The following is a 22,795-nucleotide window of genomic DNA, read 5'->3' on the forward strand; positions in this document are numbered from 1 at the left end:
TTGCACTGTTGACCCCAGGTACCTGAACTCCTCCACCTTTTCCACCTCTTCTCCCTGCAACCGCATCTCCACTGCCCCCCCTCTCATTTACACACATGTACTCTGTCTTACTCCTACTGACTCTCATTCCCCTTCTCTCCAATGCATATCTCCACCTCTCCAGACTCTTCTCAACCTGCTCCCTACTCTCACCACAAATCACAATATCATCCGCAAACATCATAGTCCAGGGAGACTCCTGTCTGACCTTGTCCGTCAACCTGTCCATCACCACTGCAAACAGGAAAGGGCTCAGGGCCGATCCTTGATGCAGTCCAACCTTCACCCTGAACCAGTCTGTCGTACCTACTGCACACTTCACTGCCATCACACTGTCCTCATACATGTCCTGCACCACCCTCACATACTTCTCTGACACACCTGACTTCCTCATACAATACCACAACTCCTCTCTTGGCACTCTGTCGTACGCTTTCTCTAAATCCACAAATACACAATGCAATTCCTTCTGTCCTTCTCTATACTTCTCCATCAACATCCTCAAAGCAAATAAGGCATCTGTGGTGCTCTTCCTCGGCATGAAACCATACTGTTGCTCACAGATGGTCACCTCTTCTCTCAGCCTGGCTTCCACTACTCTTTCCCATAACTTCATGGTGTGACTGATCAACTTAATTCCCCTGTAGTTACTGCAAGACTGCACATCTCCTTTATGCTTAAAGATCGGTACCAGCACACTTCTTCTCCATTCCTCAGGCATCTTCTCACCTTCCAAAATCCTGTGGAACAACCTGGTCAAAAACTCCACTGCCATCTCTCCTAAACATCTCCACGCTTCTACCGGTATGTCATCTGATCCAACCGACTTTCCACTCTTCATCCTCTTAATCGCTGCTCTCACTTCCTCCTTACTAATCCTATCTACATCCTGCTTCACCAACTCCACATCGTCCAACCTTCTTTCTCTCTGATTTTCCTCATTCATCAGCTGCTCAAAATACTCCCTCCACCTTCTCAACACACTCTCCTCACTAGTCAACACATTTCCCTCTCCATCCTTTACTGCTCTAACTTGCAGTACATCCTTCCCAGCTCGGTCCCTCTGCCTGGCCAATCGGTATAAATCCTTTTCTCCTTCCTTAGTGTCCAACCTCTCATACAGCTCCTCATATGCCTCCTGGATAAATACTTGGTGTGACATCTGGAAATAGAAAGCAAGACAAGGAAACATGGTGGTGGAATGAGGAAATAGAATTGCTTTCCAAGTATTTTTCCAGCTGCCTCCCTCATCACTCCTGCAGTAGTTGCCCAATCATCCAACACCTCTTCAACACCACCGAGCCTCTGTCTGACCTCTTCCTTGAACCTCACACTACACTCTTCCTCTTTAAGTTTCCACCATCTTATTCTTCTTTCAGTCCTCACTCTCCTCCTCTTCTTCTTCGCCTCCAAAACCATCCTACAGACCACCATCCGATGCTGTCTAGCTACACTGTCCCCTGCCAACACCTTACAGTCTCCAATCTCCTTCAGGTTGCATCTCCTGCATAGCACATAGTCCACCTGTGTGCACTTTCCTCCACTCTTATACGTCACCCTATGATCCTCCTTCTTCTTAAAATAAGTGTTCACCACTGCCATTTCCATCCTTTTAGCAAAATCTACCACCATTTGCCCTTCCACATTCCTCTCCTTAAAACCATACCTACCCATCACCTCCTCAGCACCTCTGTTCCCTTCACCTACATGCCCATTAAAATCTGCCCCAATCACCAATCGTTCTTTCCTAGGTACACCATCTACCACTTCATCTAATTCACTCCAGAATTTTTCCTTCTCCTCCATCTTACAGCCAACTTGTGGAGCATAAGCACTGATGACATTTATCATCATCCCTTCAACTTCCACCTTCACGATCATCACTCTATCAGAAACTCTCTTCACCTCCACTACACTCTTACTGTACTCTTCCTTCAGAATCACCCCTACACCATTTCTCTTTCCCTCCACACCATGATAAAACAGTTTAAATCCACCTCCAATGTTCCTGGCCTTACTCCCTTTCCACTTGGTCTCCTGAACACACAGCATATCTACTTTCTCCTCTACCCCTTTACCCGTCATAGTACCAACATTTAACGTACCAACCCGAACCTCCACTCTCCTACACTGCTCCTTTCCCTGCCGTCTCTGTAGACGTCTTCCTCCTCTCCTCCTCCTCCTTCGGCCAACAGTAGCCCAATTTCCACCGGTACCCTGTCGGCTAACGATACCTGTGGCGGTCGTTGTTAACCCGGGCCTCGACCGATCCGGTATGAAATTTTCATTTGTGATCCGCATATTTGATTTGGCACATGTTTTACGCTGGATGCCCTTCCTAACGCAACCCTCCCCATTTACCCGGGCTTGGGACCGGCACTAAGACTGCACTGGCTTGTGCATCCATAATGGCTGGGTTAAGTCACACAGACTGCACCTAATAAATATGTACTGATGCAAAGAAAATTAAACTTAAATATACAGTTGATTTCAAAATAAAATTTATTCCTATCACACCCAAAGAAAATAACTCACTCAAAGTTTAACATACAATTAAATAGTTTGTGCACAGAGTTTGTTATGCAGTTAGTTACAGGGAGGCAAAAAACTTAAAGCTTATTGGATAAATGTAGATAAACATGATTCACATTAATCATCAGAAATGATTGTATAATTATCAAAAATGTAACACAATGAATACGAGAATAATTTAATCTAATCAGTTAATAACCCTATTTTTGTCTTCATGCATAAGGTGATATGGAAATAACTCACATGTGTCTGAACATAGTCCGGATGGATTTTGTACATTGCTTAAGGATTAAGATGCATGCATTAATTACGCATTACATTTTATAAGGTAAATTATTATTTATAATAATATAATTATAACAAGTATATTTATAATTATTATTATGCAAGCTTTTATTTGTGTGTGAAGGGTTCACAACCTTAAATTATCTGTTATACGTACAATGTTAAATACCATAATGTACTTAAAATTAGCACTGTCTCAAATGACCAGAAATTGTTTGCAACAAAAAAATTAAAGATGTGGATTGTTGACTGGTAATTGTTTAAAAAATTATTATAAAATATTAGAAACAGTTATAATGTTGGTTCTGGGTCTGTTCTCTACAGTACACATACTATTGTATACAAAAGTGTGTAATCAGGTGTGCAGGCATTCCTAATAATGTAGAAGATTAACTTTAAGTAATTGAGCACTGAACATACAAAAGATGTTCCAGAGAAACAGAGTTTTCAGATGAATGTCCATCCAATGTAAGCAAAGCAGTACACAAAATGTTAATGCCAAAGAAATGTTTTTCTTCAGCTGTGTAAACAAAGAATCACATTTTGTATTTTCCTTCTAGGTTCCTAAGTAATAAAGTAAATAAAGCTAATGTACCCCACACTTTATACAGTTTGCACATTATTTTAAATCAAAATACTGAATATCAGCATAAGTAACAGCATGAACATGAGCACTGTAAATGCTTCCTGTAACCTGTCTCTGATGAATAGCAGGTATTTGATACAGTTTACTTTGAAAACAATACTCCTGTATCAGTACAACTCAATTAGAACCACAATTCCTTTTTTGGTACAGGTTTCTATCAAAGATTAAATTTATACCAGGTATATATGTGATTGTACCGTATCAACAAATATAGTCATATGAATTTAATATACAAGAATTAATCATTTTGTTTGTTTTGCACAGGACAAGGTTTTTGGGTAGGTTCCCTTTGCACCAGATAAATTTGTGCTGTAATTCCAGGACTATTTTTTGTAAATTATTTTGTAAACTATATAGATTTTTTGTAGTCAGTCCATTATATGGTATGTTTTTAATGTTAATTAAGAAAAACACGATTTTTTATTCCATGTTTTAACAGCATTGTCAGTAAAAAAAAGTTATTAAAAAAAAATCATAACTAAGATAGTAAAGGTTGGTAAACATTAAAAGGTGGTTAACTTGAAAGTTCTTCCACGCAGTGCATCAGCTGACCTGGTTTTCTAATATAATGGAATACAGCTCACATATAGATAGATAGCTGTGATTTAACTGTATCAAGCAAAATGGTCATAATACAATTTACAATGACTTTAATTTAAAATTTTAATTAAAATTGTATTTAATAAGTATGAATAACTTTGTTTGTTTTGTTTTTTCTTGGGAAAAGGGGAGGTTTCTTTCTCCATCACAATATAAGCATTACCACTTACCTCAGTGTTTTACATCAAGCAAGAAGAGACTCCTGATTACATGTAAGTGCTTATGGGTGGCTTAACACATTTAATAACCTGTATTTAAACTGTACATTCATTTAACTTGTATTTTCCTTGCAGTGCCTGCAAAGCCAGAACTATGGTTTTTAATACTAAAGTGGTGGTTTTTCTTGTTCTTCTTGCCTGGGCAACAACAGAATTTGGTAAGAGTCTTTAAAAGTCAGTAGTGAAACTATGGTTTGTTTATGGGATTTTAATTGAATAGAAGAATTGCTCTGCTCTCCATTATTGTTGATCAGTGAAAACTGCTAACTATATGTATAAGAAATATAAATGTATAAAAATAGAAACAACATACTTTACAAATAGGGTTATCTTTAGTTTTCCTTTATTATTTGCTGACAAAATAAATAAATTAACATGATGAGCATCAATAGCCATTATAAACTTACATTTCCCTATGTTCTGTTACTAAATTTAAAGAACATCAGAGCCACTGATGTGACAGGATGGTTATATGTGTATATATGTTAAATATACCCACTTGCGTAAACCACATCAAGGTCCTTTACTGCTGCACAAGATTAAATAAAAAGACCGTTCAGAGATACGATGTAATCAGAAAACTTACTTCTAGCTGCATGGGATCCTAGTAAAAGTTCTTCAATCCAAAAGCTGCATTAAGGTCAAGCAAAAAAAGGAAAGAGAAGCAGCTTTGCTCAGAGGCTGACAGAGGTGGAAAGAGTAATAAAATATTCTACTCAAGTAATAGTACTGTTAATTCAATGAATTTTTACTTAAGTACAAGTAAAGTTACGAGCCTGAAAATCTACTCAAGTAAAAGTAAAAAGTAGCTCATTTTAAATTTACCCAAAATAAAAAATTACAGAGTTACTTGTTACAGCGGGGGTGGGGTGGGTTTCTAGTGTAGTTAAAAAAAAAGACAAGTTGATGGAAATCTCAAACTATCTGGGTTTAATTAAAGGAACACATTTTCAATATAAAGTGCAATAGCTGGCAGGAGTCAATTTCCAATTTTTTTTTATTAGGGTTTAATAAATGCTATTCTATATTATTTAGGTACATAACCAATGTTAAGGGAAGTATGTTCTTTTTTTTTGGAAGAGGTTTGTTTGCTTCATGTGGTATATATTTAAAGAAACCAGTAGGTATGGGATCTAGTACACAAGTTAATGATTTTAATGAATTGTAATGAACAAAATGTTGACCTTTTATTGTGGCCAGCATAAGGCTCACCTGTGCAACAATCATTCTGTCTTATCATCATCTTGACCTGCCATAACTGTGAGGAGGATGGATTATCTCTGCAAAGGAGAAGTGTTTACTAACACAGATATAGACAGATTTGTGAACAATATTTGAGAGAAATAGGCCTTTTGTATAACTTCAGACTGTGAAACTGTTTCTATATTTTCTATAATTAATCTGAATGTTAGTATTAAATCGAAAGTGTTTTCACCACTAAAATTGGGATCTATTACATTCCGATTAGTCTCTACTCTACATTTATTTTATAATAAAAAAAAAGAGTTTATTAATTCTTTGCCACACTTTATTTAAAAAATAGCCATTAGGTTTTTTTTTCCCAGAAGTGTTGTTTAGACAAAATAATGTCCTTTTTTTTTTCACCAAGCCTGGCATGCAAATGCACATCATGGTCATGGCTGGGTTACATCTGGAGGCTGCAGCTACATATATATCGGAATCAAGATGGACTGGGCGTCTGCTGAGGTTCTGTAGTAATTCAATATATTTTAACATTACAAAAAAATTATACATATATATATATATATATATATATATATATATATATATATATATATATATATATATATATATATATATATATATGTGTGTGTGTGTGTGTGTGTGTGTGTGTGTGTGTGTGTGTGTGTGTGTGTGTGTGTGTGTGTGTGTGTGTGTGTGTGCTTGTGTATATAAAATGATGCCAAACCTTTTTACTTTTTTTAGCAACATTGTCTGAATCTTGGTGGAAACTTGGTCTCAATACGCAACGAGGCTGAATATCAGCATGTCAAGTCTGTTATCCGTGCTCATGACCCCAGTGAAAGTGAAACATGGATTGGCCTTTCTTGCTGTGAGAAGGTTTGTTTGTGAAAATAATAAACCCTTCTTTGTTGATTGCCTCAAATAAATAAACACTTATATGTTATAACCGTAGTTGAACTGTTCACTGTCCATTATTCCAGGAACGGAACTGGCTTTGGTCTGATGGCACCAAATTGACTTACACCAAATGGAATCCACAAGAACCAAATTATATGCCTAGAGAGTGCTGTGCGCATATGAACTATGGTTCCTGGAAGGACTGGAATGACATTCCATGTGATCATCTTTATGCCTTTGTTTGTGCCAAGAAAACAGTCTGAAATTCACACAGCCTCACTATGCTAACTGCATTGCAATGTTGGAATTGTGTCAAATTACTATTATTTTAGCAAAATAAAAATCTAAAAAATAAATAAATAAATCAAGAAGTTACATTTGGGTGTTTATGAAATCATTTTTTATCTTTTCACTCTTCATTTAGCAAATTTTTGGAGAATCTGTTGCATTTTTCATGTAGAATCGCATTAATGTGAAACATAATACTTAATAACCCAGCTATTAGGGTTGCACAAGTCAGTTCACTCTTAGTGCCGGTCCCAAGCCCGGATAAATGGGAGAGTTGCGTTAGGAAGGGCATCCACATGTGCCAAATCGAACGTGCGGATCACCAATAAGAATCTCATACCGGATCGGTCGAGTCCCGGGTTACCAACGACTGCCACAGTTATCGTTCGCCAACAAGGTACCGGTGGAAATTGGGCTACTGTTGGCTGAAGGAGGAAAAAAAGAAGAGGAAGACTTCTACAGAGACGGCAGAAGGAGAAGTGTAGGAGAATAGAGGTTAGGGTTGGTACTTAAAATGGTGTAGGGGTGATTTCTGAAGGAAGAGTACAGTAGGAGTGTCGTGGAGGTGAAGAGATTTTCTGATAGGGTGATGAACGTGAAGCTGGAAGTTGAAGGTATGATGATAAATGCCTATGCTCCACAAGTTGGCTGTGAGATGGAGGAGAAGGAAAGATTCTGGAGTAAATTAGATGAATTGGTAGATGGTGTACCTAGAAATGAACGATTGGTGATTGGTGCAGACTTTAATGGACATGTAGGTGAAGGGAACAGAGGTGATGAGGAGGTTATGGGTAGGCATAGCCTAAAGGAGAGGAATGTGGAAGGGCAGATGGTGGTAGATTTTGCTAAAAGGATGGAAATGGCAGTGGTGAATACGTATTTTAAGTAGAAGGAGGATCATAGGGTGACGTATAAGAGTGGAGGAAGGTGCACACAGGTGGACTATGTTTTATGTAGGACATGCAACCTGAAGGAGATTGGAGACTGTAAGGTGTTGGCAGGGGACAGTGTAGCTAGACAGCATCGGATGGTGGTCTGTAGGATGGTTTTGGAGGCGAAGAAGAAGAGGAAGAGAGTAAAGACTGAAAGAAGAATAAGATGGTGGAAACTGAAGGAGGAAGAATGTAGTGTGTGGTTCAGGGAAGAGGTCAGACAGAGGCTCAGTGGAGGTGAAGAGGTACTGGATGATTGGGAAATTACTGCAGGCATGATGAGGAGGCAGCTAGAAAAGTACTTGGTGTGACATCTGGAAATAGAAAGGAAGACAAAGAGACGTGGTGATGGAATGAGGAAGTGCAGGAGAGCATAAGGAGAAAGAGGTTAACAAAACAGAATTGGGAGCGACAGAGTGATGAGAAAAGTTGGCAGGAGTACAAGGAGATGCAGCAGCAGGTAAAGAGGGATGTGTTTGAAAGCCAAGGAAAAGGAATATGAGGAGCTGTATGAGAAGTTGGACACTAAGGAAAGAGAAAAGAATTTGTACCGATTGGCCAGGCAGAGGGACAGAGCTGGGAAGGATGTGAAGTAAGAGCAATAATGGATGGATATGGAAATTTGTTGACTAGTGAGGAGAGTGTGTTGAGAAAATGGAGGAAGTATTTTGAGCATCATTTTGAGGTTGGATGGTGTGGAGTTGGTGAAGCAGGAAGTGGATAGGATTAGTAAGAAGGAAGTGAGAGCAGCGATTAAGAGGATGAAGAGTGGAAAGTCGGTTGGACCAGATGACATACCGGTAGAAGCATGGAGATGTTTAGGAGGAGTTTTTAACCAGATTGTTTAACAAGATTCTGGAAGGATGCCTGAGGAATGGAGAAGGAGTGTGCTGTACCAATCTTTAAGAATAAGGGAGATGTGCAGACCTGCAGTAACTACAGGGGAATTAAGTTGATCAGTCACACCATGAAGTTATGGGAAAGAGTAGTGGAAGCCTAGCTGAGAGAAGAGGTGACCATCTTTGAGCAGCAGTATGGTTTCATGCTGAGGAAGAGCACCACAGATGTTTTATTTGCCAAGAGAGGAGTTGTGGTATTGTATGAGGAAGTCAGGGGTGTCAGAGAAGTATGTGAGGGTGGTTCAGGACATGTATGAGGACAGTGTGACAGCAGTGAAGTGTGCAGTGGGAACAACAGACTGGTTCAAGGTGAAGGTTGGACTGCATCAAGGATCGGCCCTGAGCCCTTTTCTGTTTGCAGTGGTGATAGACAGGTTGACAGATGAGGTCAGACAGGAGTCTCCATAGACTATGATGTTTGCGGATGATATTGTGATTTTTGGTGAAAGTAGGGAGCAGGTTAAGAAGAGCCTGGAGAGGTGGAGGTGCAGCTGGAGAGAAGGGAATGAAAGTCAGTAGGAGTAAGACAGAGTACATGTGTGTGAATGAGAGGGAAGGCAGTGGAGTGGTGCGGTTGCAGGGAGAAGAGGTGGAGAAGGTGGAGGAGTTCAGGTACCTGGGGTCAACAGTGCAGAGTAATGGAGAGTGTGTTAGAGAAGTGAAGAAAAGAGTGCAGGCAGGGTGGAGTGGGTGGAGAAGGGTGATAGCAGGAGTGATTTGTAATAGAAGAGTATCTGCAAGAGTGAAAGGGAAAGTTTATAGGACTGTGGTGAGACCTGCGATGTTGTATGGTTTAGAGACAGTGGCAGTGAGTAAAAGACAGGAGGTGGAGCTGGAGGTAGCAGAGCTGAAGATGTTGAGGTTTTCGTTGAGAGTGACGACGATGGACAGGATTAGAAACAAGTTTATTTGAGGGACATCGCATGTAGGACGTTTTGGATACAAAGCAAGGGAGGCGAGATTGAGATGGTTTGGACATGTACAGAGGAGGGACACGGGGTATATCGGGAGAAGAATACTGAGGATGGAGCCAGGAAGAAGGAAAAGAGAAGGACCAAGGAGGAGGTTTATGGATGTGGTGAGGGAAGACATGCAGGTAGATCGGTTGAAAGATGTAGAGGACAGGGGTGTATGGAGACGGATGATCCGCTGTGGCGACCCCTAATGGGAGAAGCCGAAGAAGAAGAAGACATCGCGTTTCAATTCCATCTTGCTCTTCTACTTATTATTAGTAGTAATATTTTTTATTATCTATTATTATTATATTTTATTTAGTATATTATATTATATACAAACGAAAACACCATCCATGTTTTCATCTCATAGTTTTATTGTCCATAAACTGAACACCAAATATAATTTACTCAACAATAATAATAAATCATTTACAATCATGAGCTTGTGTAGCACAAGTAAAATGCTGACACTATATTTTGTCAGATGTGTTTTGGTTTTGTAAGAAACATTTATCTTTTTTTTTTCCACACCATTTAAGGCTGGTGAAGAGCATTTTACAGCTGCTACATCAAGCTCCTTATCGTTTCTTTTTCACAACAAACTGAAATGAGGGCAGACTGAGTTCCAGTAACTACAAGTATCTGAAAAAAAAAGGGTGGAAGAAAAAAAAAAACATTATTAAAAAACTAAAAAAAAAAAAAAGCACAATCCAAGTCATTAAGAGTTTCATAGGATTTCTGTTTCATTAAAATTCAAATTAGAAACTGCAGAAATCTTGTAAACTTTTTGCTAAATATGTATTAATGAGCTTTTATAAACCTTTAGGTGTTGTTACCATTAACTGTGAATTCCAAGGGTTTTCTAAATCCTACTACAATCTTAATTAGTGTGAAAATTTAAATAAAACAAACAAACAAAAGATTTCATTGGCAAAAACTAAATCTGAATGCATATATGACTCCAGTCTGTGGTGAAAATGAGCATGTTTTTAGAAATGATGATCGATATGATTTACAAGTGAAAAAATGACCCCCTTTAGCCTCTCATTTAAAGTATCCCTGAACATTTGTGCAATGTACAGATTTACAAATAATTCAAAAACAAAAAAAACAAAAAAAGCACAAAGATCTCCAAAGGAAAAGGATCATCTCTACATTTGCTTGAATCTTCACAAAATTAGGAACGCAACTTTTCCCAGTCAGTAATTTTCAAATTTTTGTGAACAACCCTGTGGTTCAGGTTTAATATTCACAAACAGTAATATTTTCTCATAACCATTTGCATATCTACAATTTCTCTGGCATATTTTGTAAAAGCACTGCTGAATTTTCAATTCTGATCGTCCGGAAGATTTTTAAGGTTAATTTTTAGTATGTTTCTATAAACAGCTTGTGCCTGGACTTGAATATGGGATGTAACACAAAAAAATCTTAATGTACAGTTGAAAAATGTGTTTTGATGACAAGGACAAATTGCTGATGGGGAGGACTTTATACTTTGTGGTGTCACTTCCGTTCTATTATCTTCAAGAAAGATGGAGAGGTTGGTTAGAGAACGAGTGTCTATAGGTGCTCCAATGTGTGTGCGATAGCGTGGACTCACAATGTTAAAAAAAAATCTCTAAACGACAGATATATTTTGTGTTAAACGAAGTTCCCAAGAGGAATAAATCACATGGTATTACTTGAAAATGATCAATAGGATGGCTGTAACAGTAACTCTTCTTCGTCACGTTCACCCTTCCATTAATTATTTTCTCATAACAGCATGCTACATGTGGTTTTATTGCTTACCGAAAGAAAAAGAAAAAATAACGTGCATGAGTTCAGGAGTAGTACAAAGAAAAGATGGTTGTCTGTAGAAACACTGCACTTTAATAACAGTAAAGGAGCTGATGTTCGGTTTTGATCTCCAGTGTGAGGTTTTATCCATGAAATGAATATCATCGCCCGGCTGATCTCCGGTTTGAACAAAACCAATGCTAATTCCTAGAGAAGTCAGGGAGATCCTAGAGTTCAGGGATGCGTCTTCTCACCTTGGATCACTCTGCACATTGAATCCTTTGCCAGGTAGATATCTGTACATGCTTATGTCTTTTCCATGTCCATACTGGCCTCCTTGGGGCTGAAAAAGTTCACAGTGTGGTTCCGGAGAGCTCTTATAAAAGCAGAGCCGCTTCCTCGGACGCGCCGAGCTCGGGCCGAGTGGGTCTCTCTGTACTGCAGATTTCACAGCCAGGCCTTGTCGACTTGTTTATAAACGTACATGAAGGACATGACCAACCCGCCTAGAGTGGAGGAGAAGAAAGGCATTGATTGAATCGGTTTAAACTAGTAGTTGTATCAGAGTATATTGGAAGTTTATTTGCTATTGTGACAGCCACATTCAGTGTAAAATAAATAGAAATCATCCCGAGATAATGTGTAATGTTGTAGAAAGAATGTGAGCAATCGGTAAGATCAGTTAGGACACAATAATTAAAGTATCAAGTGCAAAAGAAATCCTCAGAGTCTTTACCATGAGGTTCCAGTGGTCAGTATGAGAGAATTGTACTCAAAGCACCAGATTTTAACTGCTCTAATACAAGATACACACGTGTATGGTGTACTCACTTTTGTTGCCAGTCATTTACACAATAATGGCTGTATGTCGAATTATTTTCAGAGGACAGTAAACCTGTACTGCTGTACAAACTGCACACTGATACTCTAAGTTTCATTTCTATTGTATTGTTCCTGGAGAAGATATAATAAAATAGTTACTGAAATGTGAGGGGTGTACTCACTTTTGCGAGATACTGTTTATATATATGTGTATGTGTGTGTGTGTGTGTGTGTGTGTGTGTGTGTGTGTGTGTGTGTGTGTGTGTGTGCGCTTGTGTACCTGCGGGTTTGTTGGTCTCACCCCAGGTACACCTAGCTGCAGTCTCTCCAGGTTCATGATGTCACTGATGCTGTGCTTTCCAGCTCCGCCCCCACCGCTTCCTGTTCATTGGAAATAGGCAACAAAAAAAAAGCATTGATCCTTTTTATTTCAACCTAGTAAACTCTAAATTCTCCAGCTGCCTTGAAAAGCTGTGCTTGTCCCCTCCTTTTACTAGCATATAAAAAAAAACAAACATGTAAAATGTAAATTGCGTGCACGTGCGCATGTGTGATATTTGTGCCATATGGCAATTATACAGCCCCAGAAAGAGTTTTGTTTGAATGCCATGTAGGTTTTGACCTCATGGCCTTCTGAACAGCAGCAGAGAACCTGAACCACTGATCCACCGCCGCCACCGCCCCACAAACCGATCAGACAGAACACACAATTTTAACTTCATTATTTCACTTCATCTCTACATATAAAATTCCCTACACGTTACCCTGCACTAGGAAAATAACAGAAATGTTTACCACTACCCAGTGTCAGCACAAAAACTTCAGGAAAGAGTGACCTTCAGCAAATACTCTTTTTTTTTTTTAAGAACTACTTTATTATTATCATTTTAATGCAGTTGGAAATTTGATCAAACATTTATTAGGACGGCTTTTGTCATGCTTTTATGGTCATAATCAGGTTTGTTGATAGTGGAGTGGTGAGACGTTTTATCTCTCACTCCATATTTTACCTTCTGCTTCTTAATTGTTTTCATCACTAGTTACACCAGACCCTTTAAAACCTTGGTACGGTTCCTAAAAGTTGAGCCTGGAGCTCTAAATGGGCATACATTAATCATCATTTTCCTCATTCACACTTGTAGACTTACTTTTTCCCTATCATAAACGGTCCTAACATGGATCCTAAAATCTCAAATCCTGCTCCTTAAATCTCAAATATTATGCAGTGGATATCATCATTTGGATGGTATTAAAATAATTAATTTACACCACAGAGCTGGTGTTATGATAATGAAAACTCATCCCAGGGCTATTATTACTATCTGTAAACATACTCAATACTGTTGATTTATACTCTTCTTAATCTAAACTCTGTAATGATTTATATTCATTATCCCGTGTAAACAAAAAGATTGGGTTGCATTTTTCAGGTTCAAGGTTTCTTCCTCAGGGAGTTTTTGCTTGCTTCTCTGGTTTATTCATTAGAACTCATAAGAATAAATCTATAAGCTGATTTTAGTCAATCTAAAATACAAGTGAACTTTACATTTGGGTTTACCAAAATAGTAATATAGTATATAATAATAGTATATAAATATGCAGTAAATGATTGCCCATGGTACAGACACTTTATGATGCACTATGGATTATGTGTGAAAGCACTTCTTTAAAGCTATACCTGTGTTGGAATGATGGAGTCTTGGTGGCAGTGTGCTGTATCCTCTCCAGTCGTGACTGGCTGGTGCCGGGGTCGGGGTCAGTTTAGGCACGGGTGCGAGGAGGGCGCTCTCCTGGTCCTGCTGGCACTGCAGTCGGCTGAGGCGGGCGTGGCGTGCTGAGAGGAGGTAGAGAAACGCAGTGTCTCCGTCTCGGCAGACGCCGTATGACACCAGGGAGCGCTGTTCGGAGCACAAACACTGACCTATGACCCAGCGCTGCACTCGGGGTGAAAACCGTATTCTCCAAACATCTGGGACAGAGACAGAAGTTAGAAATAAAAAGAGTGAGAGGAATAACTATGTTTTAATGCACGACAGAACTAATACTTTCTCAATTCCTTACCTGCTGCTTAAGAGACGCCACAGTCATGTGGGGGACCACTTTTACCGTGACGCAACAGGACGACGTGGCATCTTCAACTGCAACTGCTAAGCTGCAAAAACACAACACAAAGGCATTTAATTAGTACTTCAAATGTTTTGTGTTTACGAATCCAGCGACATTAGCGTAGAACACGTGTCAAACTCAAGGCCCCACATCTGGCCCGACGTACATTTATATCCGTCCCGTGAGATGATTTTATAAAGATCTATTATTATTGTTATTAACGTATTAACACAAACTACAGATCCCATAATGCAGCGCTTCAGCTGCCTTACAGAACTCTAGACTACCTGAGAACATTCCAGCGTCGATCAAGTCGAGCTTCTGTCTGTGATGTTTTTAACCCTATTGTACAGTTATTGTGAAACAGCGCCTCACAGTGGTGAAGAGAAAAGCTGATTCAGAAAACAGAGCCTTTCAAAAACGATGGGATTCTGAGTAGATGTTTACTGACACTGCCGATAAACACGTGTGTCTTATTAGTGGAGTTAATGTGGCTGTAATTAAGGAATTGAATCTCAGACGGAACTACGAGACAAAACATCAGGAGAAGCTGAAAAACCTGAATGCAGAGCAGAAGATACAGAAAGGAGAAGAGTTAAAGAAGAATCTGACATTTCAGCAGATGTTTTTCACCAGAGCAAAATCACAAAGTGAAGCTGGTGTGAAAACAGAGGAGAAATCAGAGTCTCATCAGCAGGTTATTTACTGAGGGAGAGTTTCTGAAGAGCTGCATGATGAAGCTGTGAGACGTCTGGTGTTTGACTGGAGATATTTTTATGGAGAGCAAAAAATTTTAAGTTATTTAAAGTTTAGGATTATTTTTAATAAAATGGCATAAGAGCAAAGAAATCAGATTGTTTTGATTTGTTATCATTTGTCTTTTTACTTAAAAGCAAAATTTTTATTTCTTTTTTCAGGATTTCTTTGCAGCATGTTCATATTTCTAACTTGTATAATTTTGACTGTAAATATTTTTATGGAGAGCAAAATATTTTAAGTTATTTAAAGTTTGACACCGATGGCGTAGACCATAAAACTGTGCATGTAACAAAATGCATGTTAAAACTGCATGACATTTTTTTTTTGTGTGTGTGTGTTTAACGTTTCATTTGTTTCATTTCATGACATTAAATGGAATGAAAAATGAAAAGGATAAAAACAAAAATCAGAATAGAGGGAGGAAATCCAATCTACAATACAATAAAACAGAAGATGTTTGCAGTGAAATGAAATAGGAATTAACAGTGAAAATGTAAATCCAGTATATTAGATATTACTCTTAGAAATAAGTTTCTTGAAAATATCATCTCATCTCCATTAAAAATAATGATTGAGCAAAAATAGAATGAATGTCCAGTGTAAAAGATGTAAATGTTTTTTTTTAAATAAAATAAACTCACCTGATCTCTTCATCTTCAGATTCCTTTGGAGCCGGTTGGATGGTGAGCGCCATCTGCTGGTGCGCCAGTGATGTAGCGTGCTGCTTTGCTGCTTGTGCATCTCCGGCCTCGATGGCTCTGGCCAGCTCTGCACATAGTTCCTCTACAATAATGCAGTAATCAGAAAAACAACAAACCAAAGCAATTCAAATTACACAATTTAACACAATTTTTGCACTTTTTTTTAATTTTTTAATTTATTTTTTTTATATCTAAGTTTTTCGATTCAGACATCATGAGACGTCCCATACAAACGAAAAAAACTCATTCACTACAAAAGAACGTCTGTTTATGTGGTGTAAAGCGCAGTGTATCACGATGATAACCACAAAGCGGGTTCCTCATCTCACTCACCTTTTGCTGATAAGCACAATGCTGCGCTCTGCTCGACAGGTTTTAGATGTTCCGTGTCATCAGTGGGATGAGAGGCGATGCCTGCGACTGAGAAACAGACTTGTGAATATGTCTGAAGTGGCAGAAATTGCAGCTTTGCATTTAATGTACAGCATGTGTCAATTGTCTTCCAGCTAACATCGGTGTCAGTTGGCTGTCTGCATATCTCTGTGCACATCTGCACCTGCCCACGTGAGTACCTGTGCATCTGCAGGTTTTTCTGCATCCGTACGTGTCTTTGTGCCTGTCTGCACATCTGCATGATTCTATCTGCCTGACTGTGCATCTGCACTTGTTTATGTGTTGGTCTGTCAATCCACAGGATATCCGTGTGTCTTTTTGTCCATCTTGGCATGCACCTGTCCGTTTGCACATGTGCCTGCACATACAGTATCTGTGTACCTTTTGTCTGAAGGTTTTTGGTCCGTCTGCACCTGCACGTGTATCCGCCTGCATGAATGTCTGCGTTTACATTAATGCCATTTGGCAGATGCTTTTATCCAGAGGGATTTACAAAAACGCTTTGAAGTCTCCATCGATAAATTATTTCTAATACTGGTTCATTAGGACACAGTCAAGTGATATTATTCCACATCTGTCTGTTTGACCTTCCCCCTCCTCGTTCCCCATAACGACAGGGAACAGAAGAAGATGATGATCTTATTGGAGGTACACAAATGAACAGCGCTTTTTTTTTTTAAACTGGACTGATATTCTGGTGAGGTACATTTTCGCAGAGATTCGCAGAATTTAGCAGAGAAAAGGAACTGGAGGTGTCAGAATAAAAGATAGCAATCCAGTGAGGGTATTACAAGCCGTGTTGAAATGGGGCAAAATAAAGAAATCAGAAGAGGAGAAATATAAAAAAAAAAAAAAAGAGAAAATGCACACTTCTGAAAGTGAACATGACTTCTGACCTCTGTGGGCTTCCCTCAGTGATGATATCATGACGGTGGCCCACTCCTGGGCCTCCTGCTCGCTGCGAAAGGTGAAGGTCAGCGTGTCGTGCGGCGGCTTGATGACGCACAGCTCGTGGCAGCGAGGCGACTTGATCTCGTACCTCACTGCACACAGCTCAAACTCTGCCAGTGACTGAGGGAGAGAGCAGACAGCAGGTTACAGGCTGCATGTAAAACACACGTTTTTTTATATCACTCTAAAATCCTGCAGCTCTCTTTTTCACACGTGGATTCCTGGGACCATAACGCTGGATTTATTAAGTTTTATATGAGCTATAAAATCACCATGTGTTTATAGAAACAGATAGAAACAGATTTTCCAACAAAGAGTTACAAGATGTTAATCATATCGTCAATGCAACTTATGTCATTATGGTAAAATAAGTGCTGCATGTATATAACTGAGCTATGTTTAATTCATGCAAATGAAGCAAGCAAATAAAATTACTTCATATTGGCCCAGAATCCTGTAGCCTCCATAACCGAATTATATGTAAAATATACAACAAAGAATAAAACCCGCTGTTCATGTTCTCATGCTGCAGTTAGTTAGTAACCTTTATTTAATTAGTACAAGACTCATGAGATCAAATCTGACCCGGACAAGAAGGCAGCAAAAGACACATTGCAACTACTAAAATTAAAAAAACGACTCTACTCAGTTATTTACACGTGCCAATGGTACAGTGTAATCGACTGTAATGTAAGGTAATGTCACAAGTCCAGAGGTCGCAGTTCAGCCCTAGTATCAAGAGAACAATGATTTATTTTATAATCATGATTAGCAAACACTGGTGTGTCTAAACTCTAATGTCAAATAAGACGTAAAGAAAATAGCAGCGAATAATAATAAGAAGAAGAAGAAGAAGAAGAAGAAATGTTATGTGCTGGGTTTGCAGATTAAAAAAATGTGTCTACCTAATTTTAAAGTCTCTATACACACATAGACATATGTCACATATGTGTATATGGGAGGAACTATTTGCAGGAAGGAACTAAAGTAAGGACAGTGAGGAACTGAATAAGCATCAGATCGATATGATTGGCTCGAGGAATCGTTGAAGTTTACCGTCTGTTACAATTGATTTGTTTAGATCTCAGACTGAATGTCATTAATTAGTACAGCTGTGGAATAAATCACCTACTGCACATTTGTTCAAAAGATGTGATAATCCATCACTGGACTTTGTTATAAACAACACCTTCCCTTCTTGTAAATTCATTCAATGCAGACACTTTGGGAACTTCCCTATGAAGAGAAAAAGTGGGCGGGGCTGTGCAGCTCTGATTCTGAGGATATATTCAAACCTGAAAAAATGTAAACAAACGCCTTTATTCAATAAATAACTGGATTCACTGGATGGAAAATGATTTTTGTTCACTATATCTTTGGACTTGGAAGACGTTTACAGGTCGAGACAGTCTTCTGTAAATTACAGAGCACACCTGTAATTTAATTTGCTGTAGAAAGTGTGATTATATGTTTTATACACGCTACAGGTTTTACTTGGCAGTTGTGAAGACATTAGTAGGAGTTTGATCTTTAGTAACTTATTCAGTTTATATTATATAAAGTTAAATCCCAATTTAAATGTAATAGACACTTATCTATATGTGAGGTCTCTCTCCTTAAAGGCCAGGAGACTTACCATGATCCTGCCGTTACTGCCGGAGTCTCTGAGGGTGAGCCGGAAGTCTCCTGGCCGGTTCGGGTCCATGCTGAGCTGCAGGCGGAGAGCCGAGTCATCCTCCACGGTGCCGGAAGAGCGGAGCGGCCGCAGAGCTCGCAGCGTCGCCCACGACACCGACACACGAACCGACATCAAGACCGTGCCGCAGCCGGACCCCGAGCTCGCGTTCGAGCCTTGCTGGAGTGCCGGAGACGGAAAAACCGGAGCCCAAACCCCCGAACTCAGAGCCATGATAAGCTGCTGTGTGTTCGGCGCCCGGGATATCGAGGAAGCAAAACGACACGAAATGAAAGATGGAGTTATTGAAGGAGAAACGCGCACCGCGCTGTCTTCATCGCTCCTTCTGACACAGGAGGGAAATAAATCAAAACAGGAACTTGGTCCGTCTCATTTTTAATTCCTCCGGAAACTCTGGCGGCGGAAATATGTAACCGTTCCTCCTCTTATATCCTCGAATGAACGATAGCAGCAGAATGAATTCTCTGTATATATATTTTTTAGAGAAATGTATGGAAGCCCGTTTCCGACACACACACACACACACACACACACACACACACACACAAAATGGTTATTGCTTTTACTCAGAATTGCAAAAAAAGGGGAAGAATTGTGAGTTATAAAGTCACAATTGTGAGATATATATGCTTTACAGTCTCGAAAATCATCCAAAAGAACAATAGAATGAAGTATTATTGTTCCAAAACACAGCATAGCAACATGAATATAGAGTAACTTTGAAAATGATTGAAGGTACGTAATTAACGTAGTCAAATTAAGTACAATATATTCGTTACTGTACCTAAGTAGTTTTTTTTCACGTATCTGTACTTTACTCATTTATTTCTGTTTGGGGAGACTTTTACTTTAACTTCACTACATTTCAAAGTCAATATCTTACTTTTTACTCAACTACATTTTGCAAAATCAAGTGTTTTTATGTATAAGCGGATAAAACATAGCAACAAGCAGAAGGTGTATGATGTCACGTCAGTAAGGAGCGCTTAATCCAAATGAAAATTATGGATGACAAAAAGGTCTAGACCAGGGGTCACCAACTTTTTTTAAACTGAGAGCTTCTTCTTGGGTACCGATTAATGTGAAGGGCTACCAGTTTGATACACACAGTTTTCAGTTTGATCTGAAATAACACATTTGCTCAATTTACCTTTTATTATATGTTATTATTAATAATTAATGATATTCATCTATGTGAAGACACTGATCGTGTTAATGATTTCTCATAATAATTATCAACAATGATTTAAAAGGTAGGAAACAGCTATTTTTAGAAAAGGCCCACGGGCACCAGGTTGGTGACCCCTGGTCTAAACCATCAGGATCCAAATTCAGAACAAAACAAAGTAGGAAAGATATAGGGAAGAAACGTGTAAAGGTGTGTATGCAGCTTTATCACTCATCTCGTTATGAGGATAATAAAAGCTAATGAATTTAATAAAATTGACTAATAACTGTATAGCATTTAGGTTATGTTGTGTTGCCTGCTATGCTTTTATGCATAAGGCAACAATATTTATTTTAGTTTGCATAAAATTATAATTTATAGTATGTAGTTTATCATAATGTGTGTGGCAAAAAAACAATTAGAACCAAACTTGTCTAGTTGGATGGTAGTTAAAATAGCACTTGTTGATTTGTTAACTTTAATTGAGGTGATGTCAAACACAGCCATTAGGATTGCACAGCCAGTGCGCTCTTAATTGCCGGTCCCAAGTCCAGATAAATGGGGAGGGTTGCGTTATGAAGGACATCCAGCGTAAAACGTCCCAATTTAAATATGCAGATCACGAATCACACTTTCATAGCGGTTCGGTCGAGGCCCGGGTTACCAACGACTGCCACAGGTATCGTTAGCCAACAGGGTACCCGTGGAAATTGGGCTACTGTTGGCCGAAGGAGGAGAAGAAGAGGAGGAAGACGTCTACAGAGACAGCAGGGAAAGGAAAAGTAAAGAAGAGTGGATGTTTGGGTGGGCACTGAAAATGTTGGTACTATGAGGAAGAGAGGTAGCTGATATGATGGAGAGGAGAAAGGTAGATATGTTGTGTGTTAAGGAGACCAAGTGGAAAGGGAGTAAGACCAGGAACATTGGAGGTTGAGGTTTAAACTGTTCTATCATGGTGCGGATGGAAAGAGAAATGGTGTAGGTGTGATTCTGAAGGAAGAGTACAGTAAGAGTGCAGTGAAGGTAAGAAGAGTTAAGGAAAGCATAAAGAAAAAGAGGTTTTCGAAACAGGATTGGGATCGGCAGAGAGATGGGAAAAGTAGGCAGGAATGGAGGAGTGTGCTGGTACCGATCTTTAAGAATAAGGGAGATGTGCAGACCTGCAGTTACTACAGGTGACTGATAGGTACCAGTCACACCATGAAGTTACTGGAAAGAGTAGTGAAAGCCAGGCTTAGAGAAGAGGTGACCATCTGTGAGCAACAGTATGGTTTTATGCCGAGGAAGAGCATCACAGACGCAATATTTGCTTTGAGAATGTTGATGGAGAAATATAAAGAAGGTCAGAAAGAGTTGCATTGTGTGTTTGTGGATTTAGAGAAAGCGTACAACAGGGTGGAGAGAGGAGTTGTGGTATTGTATGAGGAAGTCAGGTGTGTCAGAGAAGTATGTGAGGGTGGTGCAGGACATGTATGAGGACAGTGTGACAGCAGTGAAGTGTGCAGTAGGAACAACAGACTGGTTTAAGGTGGAGGTTGGACTGCATCAAGGATCGGCTCTGAACCCTTTCCTGTTTGCAGTGGTGATGGACAGGTTGACAGACGAGGTCAGACAGGAGTCTCAGTGGAATATGATGTTTGCGGCTGATATTGTGATTTGTGGTGAGAGTAGGAAGCAGGTTGATTGACAGGATTAAAAATGAGTTTATTAGAGGAACAGCGCATGTAGGACATTTTGGAGACAAGGTGAGGGAGGTGAGATTGAGATGGTTTGGACATGGGGTATTTGGGTAGAAGAATGCTGAGGATGGAGCCACCAGGAAGGAGGAAAAGAGGAAGACCAAAGAGGAGGATTATGGATGTGGTGAGGGAAGACATACAGGTAGTTGAGTTCAAAGAGGCAGATGTAGAGGACAGGGGGGTATGGAGACGGATGATCTGCTGTGGCGACCCCTAATGGGAGAAGCCGAAAGAAGAAGAATTAGGGTGATGTCATTAAGGTTTGAGATTGTACTGAAAAGGTCCTGAACTGAGTTCAGAGTCCAGTGCAGCTTAAAAGGCTCATTTAAAAGACATAAGTAGGGCTGCAACAATTAATCGACAATGCAATTGGTTGACAATGAATGCTGTTATCGATCAGTTGAGTTGCTTAAGTTATAGCTTAGCGTGACGTAACAGCCGCTTGAAAACTGAGAATTCAGGGTCACCTGGCAGGAAAAGAAAACACACTGGTGTCACGGATGAAGGCAAAACTGTGTAATCCTCATCATGTGAAATGGTGTAGTTTAATGAAGTGCTATTGTGTAAACTTTTTGTTTGTAACTTTGAGACAGTCGCAGCTTCAGGTTGCGCGATCATCTCGCTCGCAACATAGTGATGGATTCAATTAAAAACGGTGCGAACAAACACTAAACCTACATGCAGCAAATAACAGCAGCAGTAAACAATTACATTTTTAGTCATTGTTGTGGTTTTCAGCAAATGATTATGCATCATCATATTCTTCCATTCTCTTTTTATAGCATTCGTCTACTACAACAGAAACGTATCTGTTTTCAAACGTGATTTACTGCTGATCTCCCCTATTGATTAGACATTGGGTCATGGTGTGGTTCACCCTGGGGGCGTCATTCAAGCTAAAACCGCCATTGCCGGTTGGTGGTATCATCAAGCAGAGCATTTAAAGAGGAATAAATGATGTAGAAACTCCTGACTCGAACTTGCCACAACACCCGTGGCCTTATTTGTGCGATTTTTTGAAGTCGTTAAAAAGGTTTTGGGCTCATTACATTTTTTTTGTTCAATATCAATTAATGTTTGACTCATTCTATTATTAAATCATAGTACTTGCTACTTAAATACATTTAAAGGCAAATACTTTTGCTCAAGTGTAAGTTTAAAGGGACACTTTTACTGAAGT

The 22,795-nt window shown here is 39.3% G+C and overlaps 2 protein-coding genes across 2 annotated transcripts; one reads left to right on the forward strand and one right to left on the reverse strand.

Moving 5' to 3' along the window:
• Positions 1-4,268: 4,268 nt before the first annotated feature.
• Positions 4,269-6,769, forward strand: LOC124387822 (lactose-binding lectin l-2-like). The gene is made up of 5 exons (XM_046852425.1): positions 4,269-4,314; positions 4,396-4,478; positions 5,930-6,027; positions 6,268-6,402; positions 6,507-6,769. Exons 2-5 carry the CDS (start codon positions 4,415-4,417, stop codon positions 6,684-6,686), a joined length of 477 nt encoding a protein of 158 aa, XP_046708381.1. The 5' UTR covers positions 4,269-4,314; positions 4,396-4,414; the 3' UTR covers positions 6,687-6,769.
• A 3,083-nt stretch (positions 6,770-9,852) lies between these two features.
• On the reverse strand, positions 9,853-19,105 carry sharpin (SHANK-associated RH domain interacting protein). The gene is given in 9 exon segments (XM_046852416.1): positions 9,853-11,786; positions 12,383-12,483; positions 13,781-14,050; positions 14,053-14,071; positions 14,164-14,254; positions 15,609-15,750; positions 16,002-16,088; positions 16,958-17,132; positions 18,649-19,105. Coding segments are annotated over 9 exon segments (1,287 nt in total). The 5' UTR covers positions 18,922-19,105; the 3' UTR covers positions 9,853-11,657.
• Between the last annotated feature and the right edge of the window lie 3,690 nt (positions 19,106-22,795).

Source organism: Silurus meridionalis, chromosome 6 (assembly GCF_014805685.1).
Source record: "Silurus meridionalis isolate SWU-2019-XX chromosome 6, ASM1480568v1, whole genome shotgun sequence".
In the NCBI taxonomy this organism is placed as follows: domain Eukaryota; kingdom Metazoa; phylum Chordata; class Actinopteri; order Siluriformes; family Siluridae; genus Silurus; species Silurus meridionalis.